This window comes from Manis pentadactyla, chromosome 13 (genome assembly GCF_030020395.1).
Source record: "Manis pentadactyla isolate mManPen7 chromosome 13, mManPen7.hap1, whole genome shotgun sequence".
Taxonomy (NCBI): domain Eukaryota; kingdom Metazoa; phylum Chordata; class Mammalia; order Pholidota; family Manidae; genus Manis; species Manis pentadactyla.
In genome coordinates, this window is record NC_080031.1 from 92,743,753 (window position 1) to 92,756,786 (window position 13,034).

The 13,034-nt window shown below is 58.0% G+C and overlaps 1 protein-coding gene across 1 annotated transcript in view; it reads right to left on the reverse strand.

Annotated features, from left to right (window-relative positions):
- Window positions 1–2,789: 2,789 nt before the first annotated feature.
- Window positions 2,790–13,034, reverse strand: part of COL23A1 (collagen type XXIII alpha 1 chain) — a 303,660-nt gene continuing 293,415 nt past the window's right edge. Inside the window, exons 16-28 of the mRNA XM_057490798.1 lie at window positions 12,367–12,420; window positions 11,662–11,706; window positions 10,949–11,038; window positions 10,108–10,170; window positions 9,710–9,766; window positions 9,412–9,438; window positions 8,491–8,553; window positions 8,353–8,406; window positions 8,139–8,165; window positions 6,389–6,442; window positions 6,137–6,223; window positions 4,305–4,343; window positions 2,790–3,874 (exon numbers count right to left, since the gene is read on the reverse strand). Coding sequence (XP_057346781.1) covers window positions 3,872–3,874; window positions 4,305–4,343; window positions 6,137–6,223; window positions 6,389–6,442; window positions 8,139–8,165; window positions 8,353–8,406; window positions 8,491–8,553; window positions 9,412–9,438; window positions 9,710–9,766; window positions 10,108–10,170; window positions 10,949–11,038; window positions 11,662–11,706; window positions 12,367–12,420 — 663 coding nt within the window. The 3' untranslated portion in view covers window positions 2,790–3,871. The remainder of the gene's footprint in view (window positions 3,875–4,304; window positions 4,344–6,136; window positions 6,224–6,388; window positions 6,443–8,138; window positions 8,166–8,352; window positions 8,407–8,490; window positions 8,554–9,411; window positions 9,439–9,709; window positions 9,767–10,107; window positions 10,171–10,948; window positions 11,039–11,661; window positions 11,707–12,366; window positions 12,421–13,034) is intronic.

Genomic DNA, 13,034 nt, shown 5'->3' on the forward strand with positions numbered 1-13,034 from the left:
CTCTGGCTTTGATGATTTCCTAAACAAGGGCCTGGGGTTGCAGCCTGAGTTGGGGTCATGCTAGAGAAGGGGAGACTCCTGCTGTCCTTCCTTCTGTCTTCTCTTCATGATTCTCAGCCCTTTGCTTGCTCTGTCACTAATTTCTTCTGGTCTTCCTTCAAACAACTGTAAAATGCTTAAGGCATTTATTAAAGAGCATTGGAGTTCTTTAACAATATACATATATGGTAGTATATACATAATGTAAAATTTACCATTTTCACAGTTTTAAAGAGTATAGCTTAGTGGCATTAAGTACGTTCACGTTGTGCAACCATCACCACCATCCATCTACAGAACTTATTCATCTTTCCAAACTGAATGGAGTTTCTTGCTGAATAAGATGAATGTGAAATTAATGTAACGTGTGCTTTGTGTGTGTCTGTGCATGTGCGTGTGGTGGGAGAAGTCTGGGAGTCCTGTTTAGGACCCACCTTTGGGACAGGACACCACCAGGAATCCTCCCTTCTTCTGGCTCAGACAGGCCCACTCCTCCTTCCTATGGCCCCATGCTAAGCACTGCTCTGTCTGTCATCTCATGCCGGCCTTTGAGGTGCCATCAGAGGCCAAGAGGGCAGGGGATGGGAAGTGGCTGAGCTAAGATTTGAACCCAGGGCATGGTGTTTCTCGATTCAGGCAGTGAGACAATTATTGGTGGGCAGTACTGTCCGTGTGTTTCAGATGTTTGCTCTCCCTGGCTCTGCTCACTGAATGCCACCAGTGCCCCTCAGTCATGTTGGCAGCCCTCAGCAGCCAGTGCCTTTCTAGCAGTATCCTAGGGATCAGGAGGAGGGAGACCTGCGTAAGCCCAAAGCCCATTCCTCTCAGGCCTCAGACTCATCGGCAAAAGGGGACAGGAATCCTTGTAATTAGTTTGGCTGCCATGGCGCACAGTGGGGCCCTCTTCTAGAAGGGGCTAGTTTGAGGCAGAGCTGTCCTTTGTGTCAGGGAGACCTGAGGCCCTTAGTCCTTGGGGCTCAGCTGTGAGGCAGGGCGTCCCCGTGTCCAGCTGGGATCTGAGGCCAGTTATTCACCACGCATCCTGAGTCCCCTGCCCCCACCCCAAAGCCCTTGAGGACTCCGCAGGCTCTGAAATTGTGAAGTTAGCGGACCTGAGGATACATGGTATGAGGCCACAAGGGGGCAGCAGTGGGCTACAAATGGCCTCGTCCTATCCAAAGGAGTAGGAGAGGGACCCCCTCAGAAGTCTAGAGGATGGGCAACGTGTGGCTTCTACCTCCACGACGATCTGCCTGCCCGTCACCCAGCATCCTGGCACTGCTTAGCAGACTCCACGCCCTGCCAAGCAATTTCAGAAAGACAAACTGGAGGGTATCCAAGGGTCCAGGTCCATTCCCAAGCCTGCCACCCTATCCCTGGGCAGGTGACTAATCCCTCAGAGCCCGTTTCCTCATATGTAAAGTGGAGATACTGATACCAGTCAAGAAGCTCCGTCCTTCACAGGGCTGGGGAGGGGAGCCTGGGAGGTACCCGGGTGGAGGGAGGGGTGAGTTCCAAACTACAGCGGAGTTGTGAGGTTATGCTGGGCCTCCAGAGATCGCCGTCAGTCATCACAGCCCCCGTGTGGCTCTTCCTTCTCGCACTACTGCGTCCCTGGCGATCCACGTGCCTGGTGGAGCAGCAACTCAGGGAGACAGAGGTGGGCACGCATTCCTCCTCTTTAGCCAGTGTGTGCCTGGGCCTCATCTGCTCAGTGAGGAGGCCGTGTGGCAGGGTCTGGGGGGACTGTCCAGGCTGTGGCCTCCTGAGGCCACAGTCCTTGGAGGCTGAAGGCCCGAGATATCATCACTGCAAGCCCCTCCTTGTCTACACTACTGAATGTCCTTGGTTTTGTCATCTGTGAAACGGGCATGTTCTCAGGGTGGTTCTAAGGGATGAGAGACGCAGAAACGCTCTGCATGACTGTGGCCTTGCTTGGTGTTGGGTTGGGGAGAAGAGGGCCCTCAGAACCATGGGTGCCTGCAGGCGCCTGCCCTGTCCTGGGTTCTTTGTTCACCCCCAGCATTCAGTTCTCATTAAGCCACGGTCTGAGTGTAAGCATCACTATCCCATTTTACAGATGAGCTGGCAGGTTAAATTTTCTAAGATGGCTGCAACAAGATCTACTATCCCACATTTTCTCCTTGCAATATGATGTTGACACTTTTCCCTTGAATTAGGGTGGACCTCTGATTTGGACAGGAAGTGATACCATATGACTTTTGAGGCTTGGCCATAAAAGGTGACAGCGTCCATGGGGGACATTCACTCTGGGAATCTCGCAGCTATGCTTTGGGGAAGCCCAGACCACATATAAGAGGTGTTCTGGCCCTCTGAGATCCCAGCTGCCAGCCAGTATCAGCTGCCAGGTGTAGGGGGGAGGGCTTGAGCAATAACCACCCAGCTGAGCTCATTGCCCCCAGAACCATAAGAGAAGTAGAAAGGGTCATTGTTCTAAGGAACACTTGGGGTGATTTGTTACGCAACAGTCCCTGGATCAGAGGATTACACATGTGTGACTGGACAGAGGGCTCAGCTGATATACAGCAGGGCCAGACCTTGAGTCTGTCTTTCTGACTCCAAACCCCATCCTTGCCCTGTCCTTGAACTACTTCCCTTGGTTTCTGGGTGGCTCTAAATCAGGGAGGGTCCCCTTGTCCCTCTCCATCCAACTGGAACCTCACCAGCTGGGACATCAAGGCTGGAGCCTCACCAGAGGTGCTCAGGGGCAGTCTGCAAGGACAGGCACACCGGGACACACGTGTGGTTTATTACACTCAGTGACATCCATCTACACAGAAGGGAGGCAAGTAGCTGGGCTGGAGCTGGTGGCTGGGAACCCTTGTCACACAGAGGTGGGGATGCCTCTCCTTAGCGCACTGGCTGCTTAGGTTGCAGGCCCATGCCCAGGCCAGCCAGGTACCAGCCCTGAGGCTCTGTCTCACGGCTCACACGCACACCATTTCTGGAAGGCTGGCCAGTTCTGCGTGGGACACTCGCAGCCTGTGAGACCCAAACTCAGAGCTGGAGGCGCACCTCCTTGAGCTGGCGAAGTCCCATCACATCTTTGCTCTGGGTGGCATGGAGACAGGGAGCAGCAGCCGCTCCCATCGAGGACCTGCTGTCCTCCAAACTTAGAGACCACAGGGCTCCCTGGTCCATGTGGTGGCAATCACAGTGCTTGGCATCTACTCGGGGCCAGAGGACAGGTGTTCTCACGGCAGGCTGGCTTCTGGAGGCCTACTGAACTTGGTGGGGACTAGACCCACCCGGGGTGCTTCCCACAGCTTCCAGCGTCCTGTGGCCAGTGCTGGGCAGGAGTCTTGTCCTGCCCTGGTGAATCCAGTACCAGAGGCTCCTGGGGCTGAGGCTGAGGCCAGAGGCCAGGGAAGCTGGGGGCAGCTGCATCTGCTGTCCAAGCCTTCGCCTTTTTGGATGAGGTGGGCCCCGGGGGCTCTGGAGCTTCAGGGACAGGCTCTTGCAGGGCAGTGGGGTGGCCAGATCCCCTCTGCTAATCAGGTGACCGTGGCCCAAGCTGGCGGGCGTCTTTGCAGCCTCTCCTGAGCCAGGCAATTCCACCTTCGTCTCCCTCCAGGGAAAGCCAAGTCCTGCAGGTGCCCCCCAAGTACACAGTTCTCCCCGATCGGCGTGCATCCTCGCCTGCCTGCTTCACATGCGGATCATTCTAGGGCTGGGCCGGGCAGACTCTCAAATGTTAAAAGTCCACAGATGGTGCATCCCATGAAAAAAGATCAATATATTACTGTTTTGTTTTTACAAAAATTAAAAACGTCCACACAGATCTGTATAGGTTGTGAGCTGGGGGCTGGGATCACTGGAAAAGAAGGAAAAGCCGAAGGTGAGGAGGAGGCTGTGAAGCCGCAGAGGCCCCTCCCTTGGCCTGGGCAGTTCCCCGCCGCGCCCCCCACCCACCATGCCCCTGGAAGGAGGTGTCTCCCCGTCCTCATCTCCTGGCTTCCAGCACCCCCCCGACGGGGGGGAAGTACGGCAGTCTCGGAGGCTGCTGATGGCTTTGCACTGCCTGGGGCAGGTTCTGAACGAGCCCTAGAGGACCAGCGGGGTGGGCCTCACACAATCACCTGGGACCGCAGCCCCCCGCCCTGGGCCACATGATGGGAGAGGCAAAAACAGGGCCATCATGGGAAACCTGGCTCTTCAGTCCCTGCCCTGGTTGCTGCAGACACCTTGTCCCTAAGGCTGCCCCCACCTCCCAGCCTGCCTGGAGGCTCTTCCCTGCAAAATACCTTATGCCAGCAGCCAGGCACGGGCAGCCCATCGGGGCCCTGCAAAGGAAAAAGGTTTCAGTGATGGGGCTAGGTGGCTGGTCAGCTCTATACACCCCACATCCTCCTGCCCTGGCTGTAGGAGGGTGCGGCCCAGAGAGCGGCCCTGTGGGCTCACGGGACCCCACTGAGGCAGTGCCTGGATGCCTGGCCTGTCCACCTGGGTAGCCAGGTCACAGAACATGATGGCCCCTTACTGTGACTTGTTCAGAGTGTCTCTGATGGGACAAGCACACAGCGGGCAGAGTCAGGACACTGGAGTGCTGGGCACTGTGCTGGACATCCACCTGCCAAGGAGCAGGGCCTGACCCTGGCCCTGCCAGGGGGCAGGGTGGCTTCCTGCCCGGCATCTGTGAGAACGGCTCTGGCCCTTCGCACTGGGGGCCTGTGAGCTTTCAGGCACATCTCTAAGAGTGTTTGAAGGACAGTCCAGGAAGTGGGGTCCCCCTCCGGCCTGGCCTGGTCCCTATATCTGGATCTGAGTGGCAGACAGGGCAGGCTGAGGCCATCAGGGTAGAAACTGGGGGCAGGGTGGGGGTGAAGGGGTAGGGGGTGTCTGGAGGCAGCAGGAAGCAGACATAAGTAGGGGGTTCAGGTTTCCTCAGGGGGCCCGGGGAGGGGTGGGGCTGGAGAGGGTCAAAGGCTGACTGAGGCTGTAGGGTCGAGAGCCCCGGGGAGCCCGGGGTGGGGAGCACTGCACTCTGGAAGCACACTCAAGACATGCGGGAGCCCAGCCCCCCGACCTCCCATGCAGCCAGCAGGGGCACAGGCCAGGGCCAGAGGGAGCAGACTGGAGAGGCAGGGCGGGGGCACAGCGGTGGGCACAGGCAGCCCCCAATGCCCAGCACAGCACACAGCAGGCCAGACTGCGTACCGCACGGCAGAGCCCACTGCCCCGTGCCAGGCCCCTGGAGCCCGGCACCCCTCGCTTGCCTCCGCATTTAGGATCCTCCTGTTTCAAAGAGGAAGGCTGAATGACGTGGAGGGACTTCTCGGCCCAGGGCCTAGCGCTGTGAGGCCAGGCCACCTTGTCCCCTTGCTGTCCTGGTGCTTTGGGACATGCTTTCTGCTCTGTCTCATGTCTTTTTTCATTGCATGGATAGGAGACCAACGGATGGATGACTGGGCCTGGGGGACCCCTGTCCCTGACCCCCTTTGGAAGGTGGACACACGCCTTATGGAAGGGTTGGCCCTTGACAGTCTGGTTAGTTTTAGTACAGAAACTCAGCTATTCTGTTTTTTTCTGTCTTCTGAGATTCTGTGGAAGAGTTTGATATGTGATTCCTCCCTATCTTCTGGAAAAAGAACTGAGTTGTGGTCTGGTGGCCGTCAGGCTGTTGTGGGAGGCAGGAAAGGAGGAAGGCTGTGGGGACCTAGGGGGGGCTTTGGGGCACAGAGGCAATGTAGGCAGGGCGGTGCACCCACCACCCAGCAGAGCCTCTTCCCGGTCCAGATGGTACAAACACGTACGGAGATAGGCAAAGTTTTGCCAACTGCCATTCAGGCCAAGGAGGCTGAGTAAAGAGGGCATGATCCGGGCAAATGGACTCTGCCCACAACCAGGCCTCCATCTCTAGAGGGGGGTGGGTCCCTCAGCCAGGCCCATGGGGTGGGGGAGCCAGGACCAGAGAAAGGGGAGCCTCCGTGACTGCGGTGACATCAGTGGTGCCCCAGCAGTGTGAGCCCCCCCGCGTGGGGTCAGCGTGGTCTCTGGGACTCGCAACTGAGCTCTGAGGACAGGAAGATACTGGCAAAGACCTGGGTTGGGGCTCCCAGCCTGCTGGGACACGTACCACAGGACATGGCTGGTCCAGGCCTGGCGGTCCTGGCTCGCCCTTCTGGCCCTTCACTCCTTTCCGGCCGGGGACACCTCGCTCCCCCTGTGCAAGGAGGGATGTAGTGGTAAGGGCACAGCTATAGGCCCAGGACCCCCCCACGCCTCCCACAGAGATGGCCCCTGCCCTGCCGCCCTCATCCCAGCCTCAACCCACTCCCCTTCTCTCTGCCCCCTTTCTTTGCCCCCACGTCCTTTTCCGCCACCCCACCTTCTCTCCGCGCTCGCTCCTGTCACCTTTCTCTCCTCGGGGTCCAGGGAAACCCTGACAAAGGGAATGAACGTTAAACCGGAAAATGAGTTTAAAGTTTGCTCCTGTTACCTGCTCATCTCTGCTTCTCTCCCGCCCAGGCCACCCCTTCCTCCACGCATAGTCACGGTGCAAGCTGGCCCAGCCCACCCCAGGTGACAGCGTGCTGGGTGCGAGGCTGATTTGGGGAGAGGCGTGATTTAGCTTCCTCTGCAGTGCACCAGTTTTGGTGTCTCTGGACAAAAGCCCTCAGGCAGAGCTGCTAGCAAGGGCTTTCCCTCACGTCACAGATACAGCTAGCACCAGCCCAGGCTTGGCTGGGGACAGGGACCCATGGAGGTTTAGTCACCATCTTTGATGGGCCAAGATGTTCTCTGCTTTGGCTCAGTCTCTTGTTCGCCCACCCACCAGTCCATCCATCTGTCCAACCAACATTTCTGAGAATCTATTAGGAACTGAGCTATGGGCTGGATGCTGGGCACAGAGAAACAGATTTGATGTGTTTTCCTCTTTTTATGTTTTGTATTTTCTGTATCCTAAAAAGTTTTCTGGTTGGGGAGAGTCTGTTCTTCTCAGGGGTAGCCAATTCTTAGAGATAACAAAGAGCTAGTCTGGGTGCATGCCTTTCATATGCAAACCACCCAATCCCCCCAGCCACCCTTTCTGTCTACCTCTCACACACCAAGCCCATACTTTCACTGTTCAAAGTCATCCCAGGGCCAAGTGCCAGGACACTAGAGACCACCTTATAGCCTGGAGCCCACCAGGATTGCTCAAGCGAGCCAGTCCTACATTGTTCACTCTGCCTGCCTTGCCTTCCTTGAGGAAAACCCAGTAGGGCAGGCTTTCCTCTACTCCTCTCTGCTCCCAACCAAACCTGGTGCTTCCCCATGTGGCCCTGCTAGCGTGGTGGGTCCTCTTTTCTCGGGAAATGTAATACATTCTACTTTCAAGGGCATTGGCCTCTGTGTCATCATTCTGTTACCTCCGTAATTAAAGCCCCAATGTACAAATGTACCTATCCACCTATCATCCATCAATCCATCCATCACCCATCAATGCATCTATCACCCCATCCTACATCTATCCATCCATCATCCATCAATCCATCCATCACCCACCCATCCTACACCATTTGTCATCTACCCATTATCCGTCTATCCATCCATCCATCCATCCATCCATCACCCACCCATCATCCATCAATTCGTCTACCACCCACCCATCCTACATCTATCTATCCATCATCCATGATTCATCATCTATCCATTATCCATCCACCCACCCATCCATCCATTCATCCACCCATCATCCTCCACCATCCATCACTCATCCATCCATCTATGACCCATCAATCCATCCATCTTCCATCATTCATCATCGATTACCCATCCATCTATCCATCCATCATTCATCCATCCATCAATCCATCATCTACCCATCCATTCATCATCCATCCATCCAGCATCCATTCATCCTCCAGCTATCATCTGTTCATCTATCATTTCTCTGTCCATCATCCACCCATCAGCCTTCCAACCATCTTCCATCCAAACATCCATCCATCCATCCATCAATACCTACTCTGGGTTGTGAACTGGACTTGGAATTGAGACATAGGGGGAACCATTCAGTTGCAGTCCTAGCCCTGGGGAAGGGGGTCACATCCAAGCCAAACAGACCTGATCACAGTGAAGGATGAAGTACTTACATCTAGTCCTGGCTCCCCAGGTCTTCCCTGAGGAGAGAGAGTAGAGATGTGAGGGGCTGGGGAGGGAGCGCTGGGAAGTTCAGCCTTGTAAGCGTCCATAAGCCTGGATTCTGGCCCTGGGACTAGTGAGGTGGAGGGGTTGGGCCCCATGACTGAGTGACACCATGGACATGTAACAGCCATACTTAAGAGAGCTTTAAAGGAGGGTGGTTACCTTCTCTCCTTTGGTTCCTGGCAGCCCAATAAGGCCTGGTGGGCCAGCTGGCCCCTGAATGGAAAAGGAATGGGTCAAGAGGCATGACAGTTACAGAAATTAATGCTTCTAAGGACAGACAGGGCTCATGACACTCACGGGCAGGCCGCTGGGACCCCTCTCGCCTGCTGTACCCTTCTCTCCCTTTGCTCCATCCAAGCCCTGGGGACAAAGAGGAGACATCGGTCAGGGGGAAGGGGTCAGCCAGACAGCAGGACAGGAAAGCTTGGGGCCTGAGTGGGAGGTGGGGTGTGCTGGGCAGAGGGACAGACTACAGGCTCTGCCAGGCCTGCTCCCAACTTCCTTCCTGTGCAGATAATCAGGATGAGCCATGGGCGTTTGCATTTTACCTTTTCCCTCACATGGGCTCCCTCAGTGATCATGGAAGGTGGTTATGGTCCCACCTGTTTCACAGATGAGGAAAGAGAGGCCCCGAGAGGGGCAGGCCCACCACACAGCCGGGAAGTGGTAGGGCAGAATACTAGTGGGGTTTCTGAGCCCCGGCCTTGGGCCCTTTCCTGACAGCAGCGGCCTCTTCCAAAAATAAGATCTGGGGAGTTCTTGGGACAGAATGGAGCCAGAAGCAGCCCCTTTGTTTTGTCTCAAGGAGTCCCTGGTGCAGGGCCTGGGGCAGGCCACACTCACTGCTTTAGGAGCAGAGGACATGACATTGTCGTGTCCAGGTTGTGGTCGGCTGAGAGACAGTCGGGGTAGTGGTGGGAGAAGGGGGCAAGCAAGGGGAGGCATAGGGCCAGGAGGCGGAGGCAGGGCGCTGGGGCCCAGGACAGAGAGGGTTGATGGGAGAGCAGAGCCCCACGTGCGGGGGTCAAGGCCCCAGCTCCCCAGGCGCCAGGGACTTCCCTCTGGGGGACTTGGAATGTGCAGGCCCCGGGTACGCACAGGGCAGTTCGGGGCTGAGTGTGGGGCCCTCCATTTGCCCATCAGCCAGGCTTTCTGGAAGCATCCAGGCTGAGGGTTCGCAGTGAGTTAGGGGGTGTCCACCTATGCCCCAGAACTCACCTTGGGACCCTGGATTCCCTGAAGGCCCTGGAGAAGGAGAGAGCGGGTCATAAATGCCACAAGAGCTGGGTCCAGGCCTCGGAGCCAGGGCCCTCTTGCAGTGGCCGGAAGGGCTTACAGGGCACTCACTGGTCCTGTGCCCTGGCCTCTGGGGCTCCCCAGCCCAGCCTAGGTTCTGCCCTCCCCCCTGATGCGCCTCCTTCCCGCAGGGTGATCCTGTCCTCCCCTGGGGCACAGCTCTGGGGCTTGGGCTCACCACCCTCTTATATCCCAGTTACTTCAAGCCAAACACTCTTACCGTGGGGCCTGGGGGGCCAGGTGGGCCGGGGGGCCCCGGCTCCACTATGACCTGGGCCTAGAAGGGGTCAGAGGTGGATTAGTCACCCACTGCCCTGTCCCATCTCACCCACCCACTCCTGAGCTGCTGGGATGTTGGGGGAGCCAACAGGTGCCAGACCCAGAGCCACTGGGCGAGGCTCCTTCCTGCTCCCGGGAGGGCGCTGCTGGGAGGGGGCCCAGTGGCTGGCTCCTGGGTTCTCGGAGGGGCCTCGGGTGGAAGGTGTAGCCGAGGCGCTCCCACCCCTCCCCTCCCCCCGTGCCCGGTCCAGCCGGGCGGCCCTCTGTCCCGAGGCTCAGGGCTCCAGCCGGTGGGGCTGGGTGGTGTGGGGAGACCCCAGTCCTCCGCAGCCCCCTTACCAGGCTCTCCTTTAGTTTGTCAGATGCAGGGTCCCCTTTCTCCCCCTTGGGGCCGTCAGCACCCTGCAGGACAGGATGGCATTCAGCCCTTGGTGTCTGCCAGCACGGGCACCCACAGCTCCCTTCCCCGCAGGGCTCCCAGCAGCAGCTTTAATCAGCGTTCGCCAAATCACGGCCCAATGCAGCACAGTGGGCATTTGGGGAGCACATTAACAGCTGTGAAACTGCTTCCCGGGGGCAGGGCGGGTGACCAGGGGCTCTGGAAGCAAAGACGGGGAGTCACGACCTGACACCACCTCTCTGGCTGGATGGACAGTGGCTGTGAGGTGGTGGCTCCTGGTGGACGCTTGCTGCCAAAGCTCCTCCAGACCAGGCCCTGAGCAGCCGTAAGAGCACACAGACAGTGAGGGGGTATATACCACCTGCCAGTCACCATTCTCAGCTGTCTGTGTGCCCCTAGGACGTGGATATTTTCTCCCTATTTAGAGGTGAGGACACTTGGGCAGGGCCCTGGAGTCAGTAGAAGATGGGCAGGATGCAAACCCAGGCAGGCAGAGCCTGCAGCCTAACTGCCTGCTAATCGCTTCCACCGGCAAGGCCTCCTTGATTTCATCTTTGCAGAAGCCTTGGGAGGCAGGTGGCAGGTCCTTCTATGGGAGAGGAAACAGAAGCTGAGAGAGTCTGAGCCACACGGGGTTGGAGGCCAGAGCTTCCTTTCCAAGGCCTGGTGACCTGGGCTGGGCTGAGACTGCAGGCCCCAGCCCCCAGCAGCTGCAGTGGTGGGCGCATGTTTACCTGGGACTGTGGTGGGCAAGTAGTTAGGGCATGCTCGGCCACCTACCGGGAGGCCTGACAGACCCATCTCGCCTGCTTCCCCTTTGGGTCCACGTGGCCCGGCCTCTCCTGGGTCCCCTTTTGGTCCTTTGGGACCCTGGAAGCCACAAGAACAGGAGGTCAGTGGGCTCAGTAGGCATTCTCCCCTCCTCACTCTGGTGGGTCCCCAGAACTTAGTCTTGGCTGGGCCAGACCCTCACTTCCTTCTCATGGGTAACTGCCTCCAGTCCAGGTGGCAGATGCACTGAGGGACCTGGGTGGAGACGGAGAGGGCCCCCACGCCTGCCCCACTGCCCACAGGGGTGCTGGCTTGGGTGGGGGCAGAGGGCCAAGTGGGTGGGACTGGACAGCCACCTGTGCTCACGTCTCAGGAGCTCCCAACACCCACACAGAACCAACCAGCTACCCAGCCACCCTTCCCACTGCTGCATCCCTCCTGCAACCAACTGCGTATGTCCAAGGTGGGCCACACTTGGGCACTCAGGGCTAAAGGCAGGCCCACGACCCTCAGGTGTCACGCATGGACACTCTGTGGCTTGGCAGGCTCACACAGTAATACTAACAATGACAGAAATACCACGACTAATGTTGGAAGACTCCTCTGCTGCACTGTACCAGGCACTATTCCAGGTGTTTTCCACATGCACGTGCGCGCGCGCACACACACACACACACACACACAGGCACCAGTGTCACCAAGGAAATGAAAGGCCCAGAGACCTTCTCTCCATCAATTCCTGGGGCACCAGGCAATCCGAGCTCGCCCTGGAAGGGAACAGACAGTGAGAAAAGGTTCCTGTGTCCTCCAAGGGGGGGTCTGCGGCTGGGCTGCCTCTCCCGACCAGGGCACTGTCCCCAGGCGGGGTCCCTGAGGTTGGATCCCCAGGAAGGTGACCACTGGGAGCCCAGCTCTGTGCCAGCGCCCTCCTCTCCTCCATTTCCTCAGTCCCTAGGTCAGATGCAGCCCAGGGCTATTATTATCTATAGGCGGGTAGGTTACAGATGTAGAGGTTGAGGCTTGGAGGGTTAAATGACTTGTTCCAGGCCACACAGCCCAGGGACTAAAGCTGGGACCAGACCGCCCCTGATCTCAAAGTCTTGGGCCCTTTCTCCTGAGCCAAGCGGGCAGGATGTGAAGGACAAGGCGAGGCCGTAGGAACGGCTGCGTGATCCACAGGACTTTGTGATGGCACGAGGGGCTGATTTATGGGTTGGCGTGTGTGGACGAGGCTTCCTAGGGAGTAGCGAAGGCCTAGAAGAAGGTATCCAGCCTGGTTAGGAGGGGGCAGGGCCACTTTCTCTGAGCTCCCAGAGGCAGACCAGGATGTGGGGGGAGAGAGGCAAAGGCGGAATCAGCAGACAGGAGAGGGGAGGCGTGCCCCGGAGACAAAGGGCCGGGGGCCACACAGCTACATGTGTACTGACCTTGGCTCCGGGGGTCCCTGGGGGCCCTGGGGGGCCCTGTGGCCCGGGGGGACCCTGTGTGTGAAAGTCAGGTTGGTCAGTGCTCACACAGGGCCTCCTGGTCACTGCCAGTCCAGCCCCCCCCCCACCACCCGGTGCAAGGACCCTGTCCTGCTGGGCGGCAGCGGGGTCAAGGGCTTTACAGCCCACTGCCTGCCCAGTCAGGTCATGCCCTCCTATCGCGCGGGAGGCCAGGGAGGTGGCACCAGGCATTGGTTAAGCCACCACAGTGTTTACTGCTACAGAATCTCAGTGCTCACATCTCAGGAGCTCCCAGGCAGGGAGCTCAGGCAGGGGCAGGTGGAGCCCAGTCTGGTCTCTGAATCCACAGGTCCAGAATCCTGCCCTTAGAACTAGTATCCCCCAAATATAGATTTTCTTCACAACACTCTCCTGCTCAAGATCCTGCAGTGGCTCCCTACTGATTCTTGAAGCAGTCATAACCCCCTTCCTGGCATTCAAGGCCATGCAAAAATTGTACCCCCAGCAATGGCCCACACTGCCCTCCTTGCCTGCCCTGTGGGCTTGCTGACTGTCGCCCTACTGCCTGCTGCTTGCTGGTCCCAGGGTGAGGACAGCGCCTTGGGTGTCTCTAGTCCGAGCCCACTCCCAGGCTTCCATCCTGACCT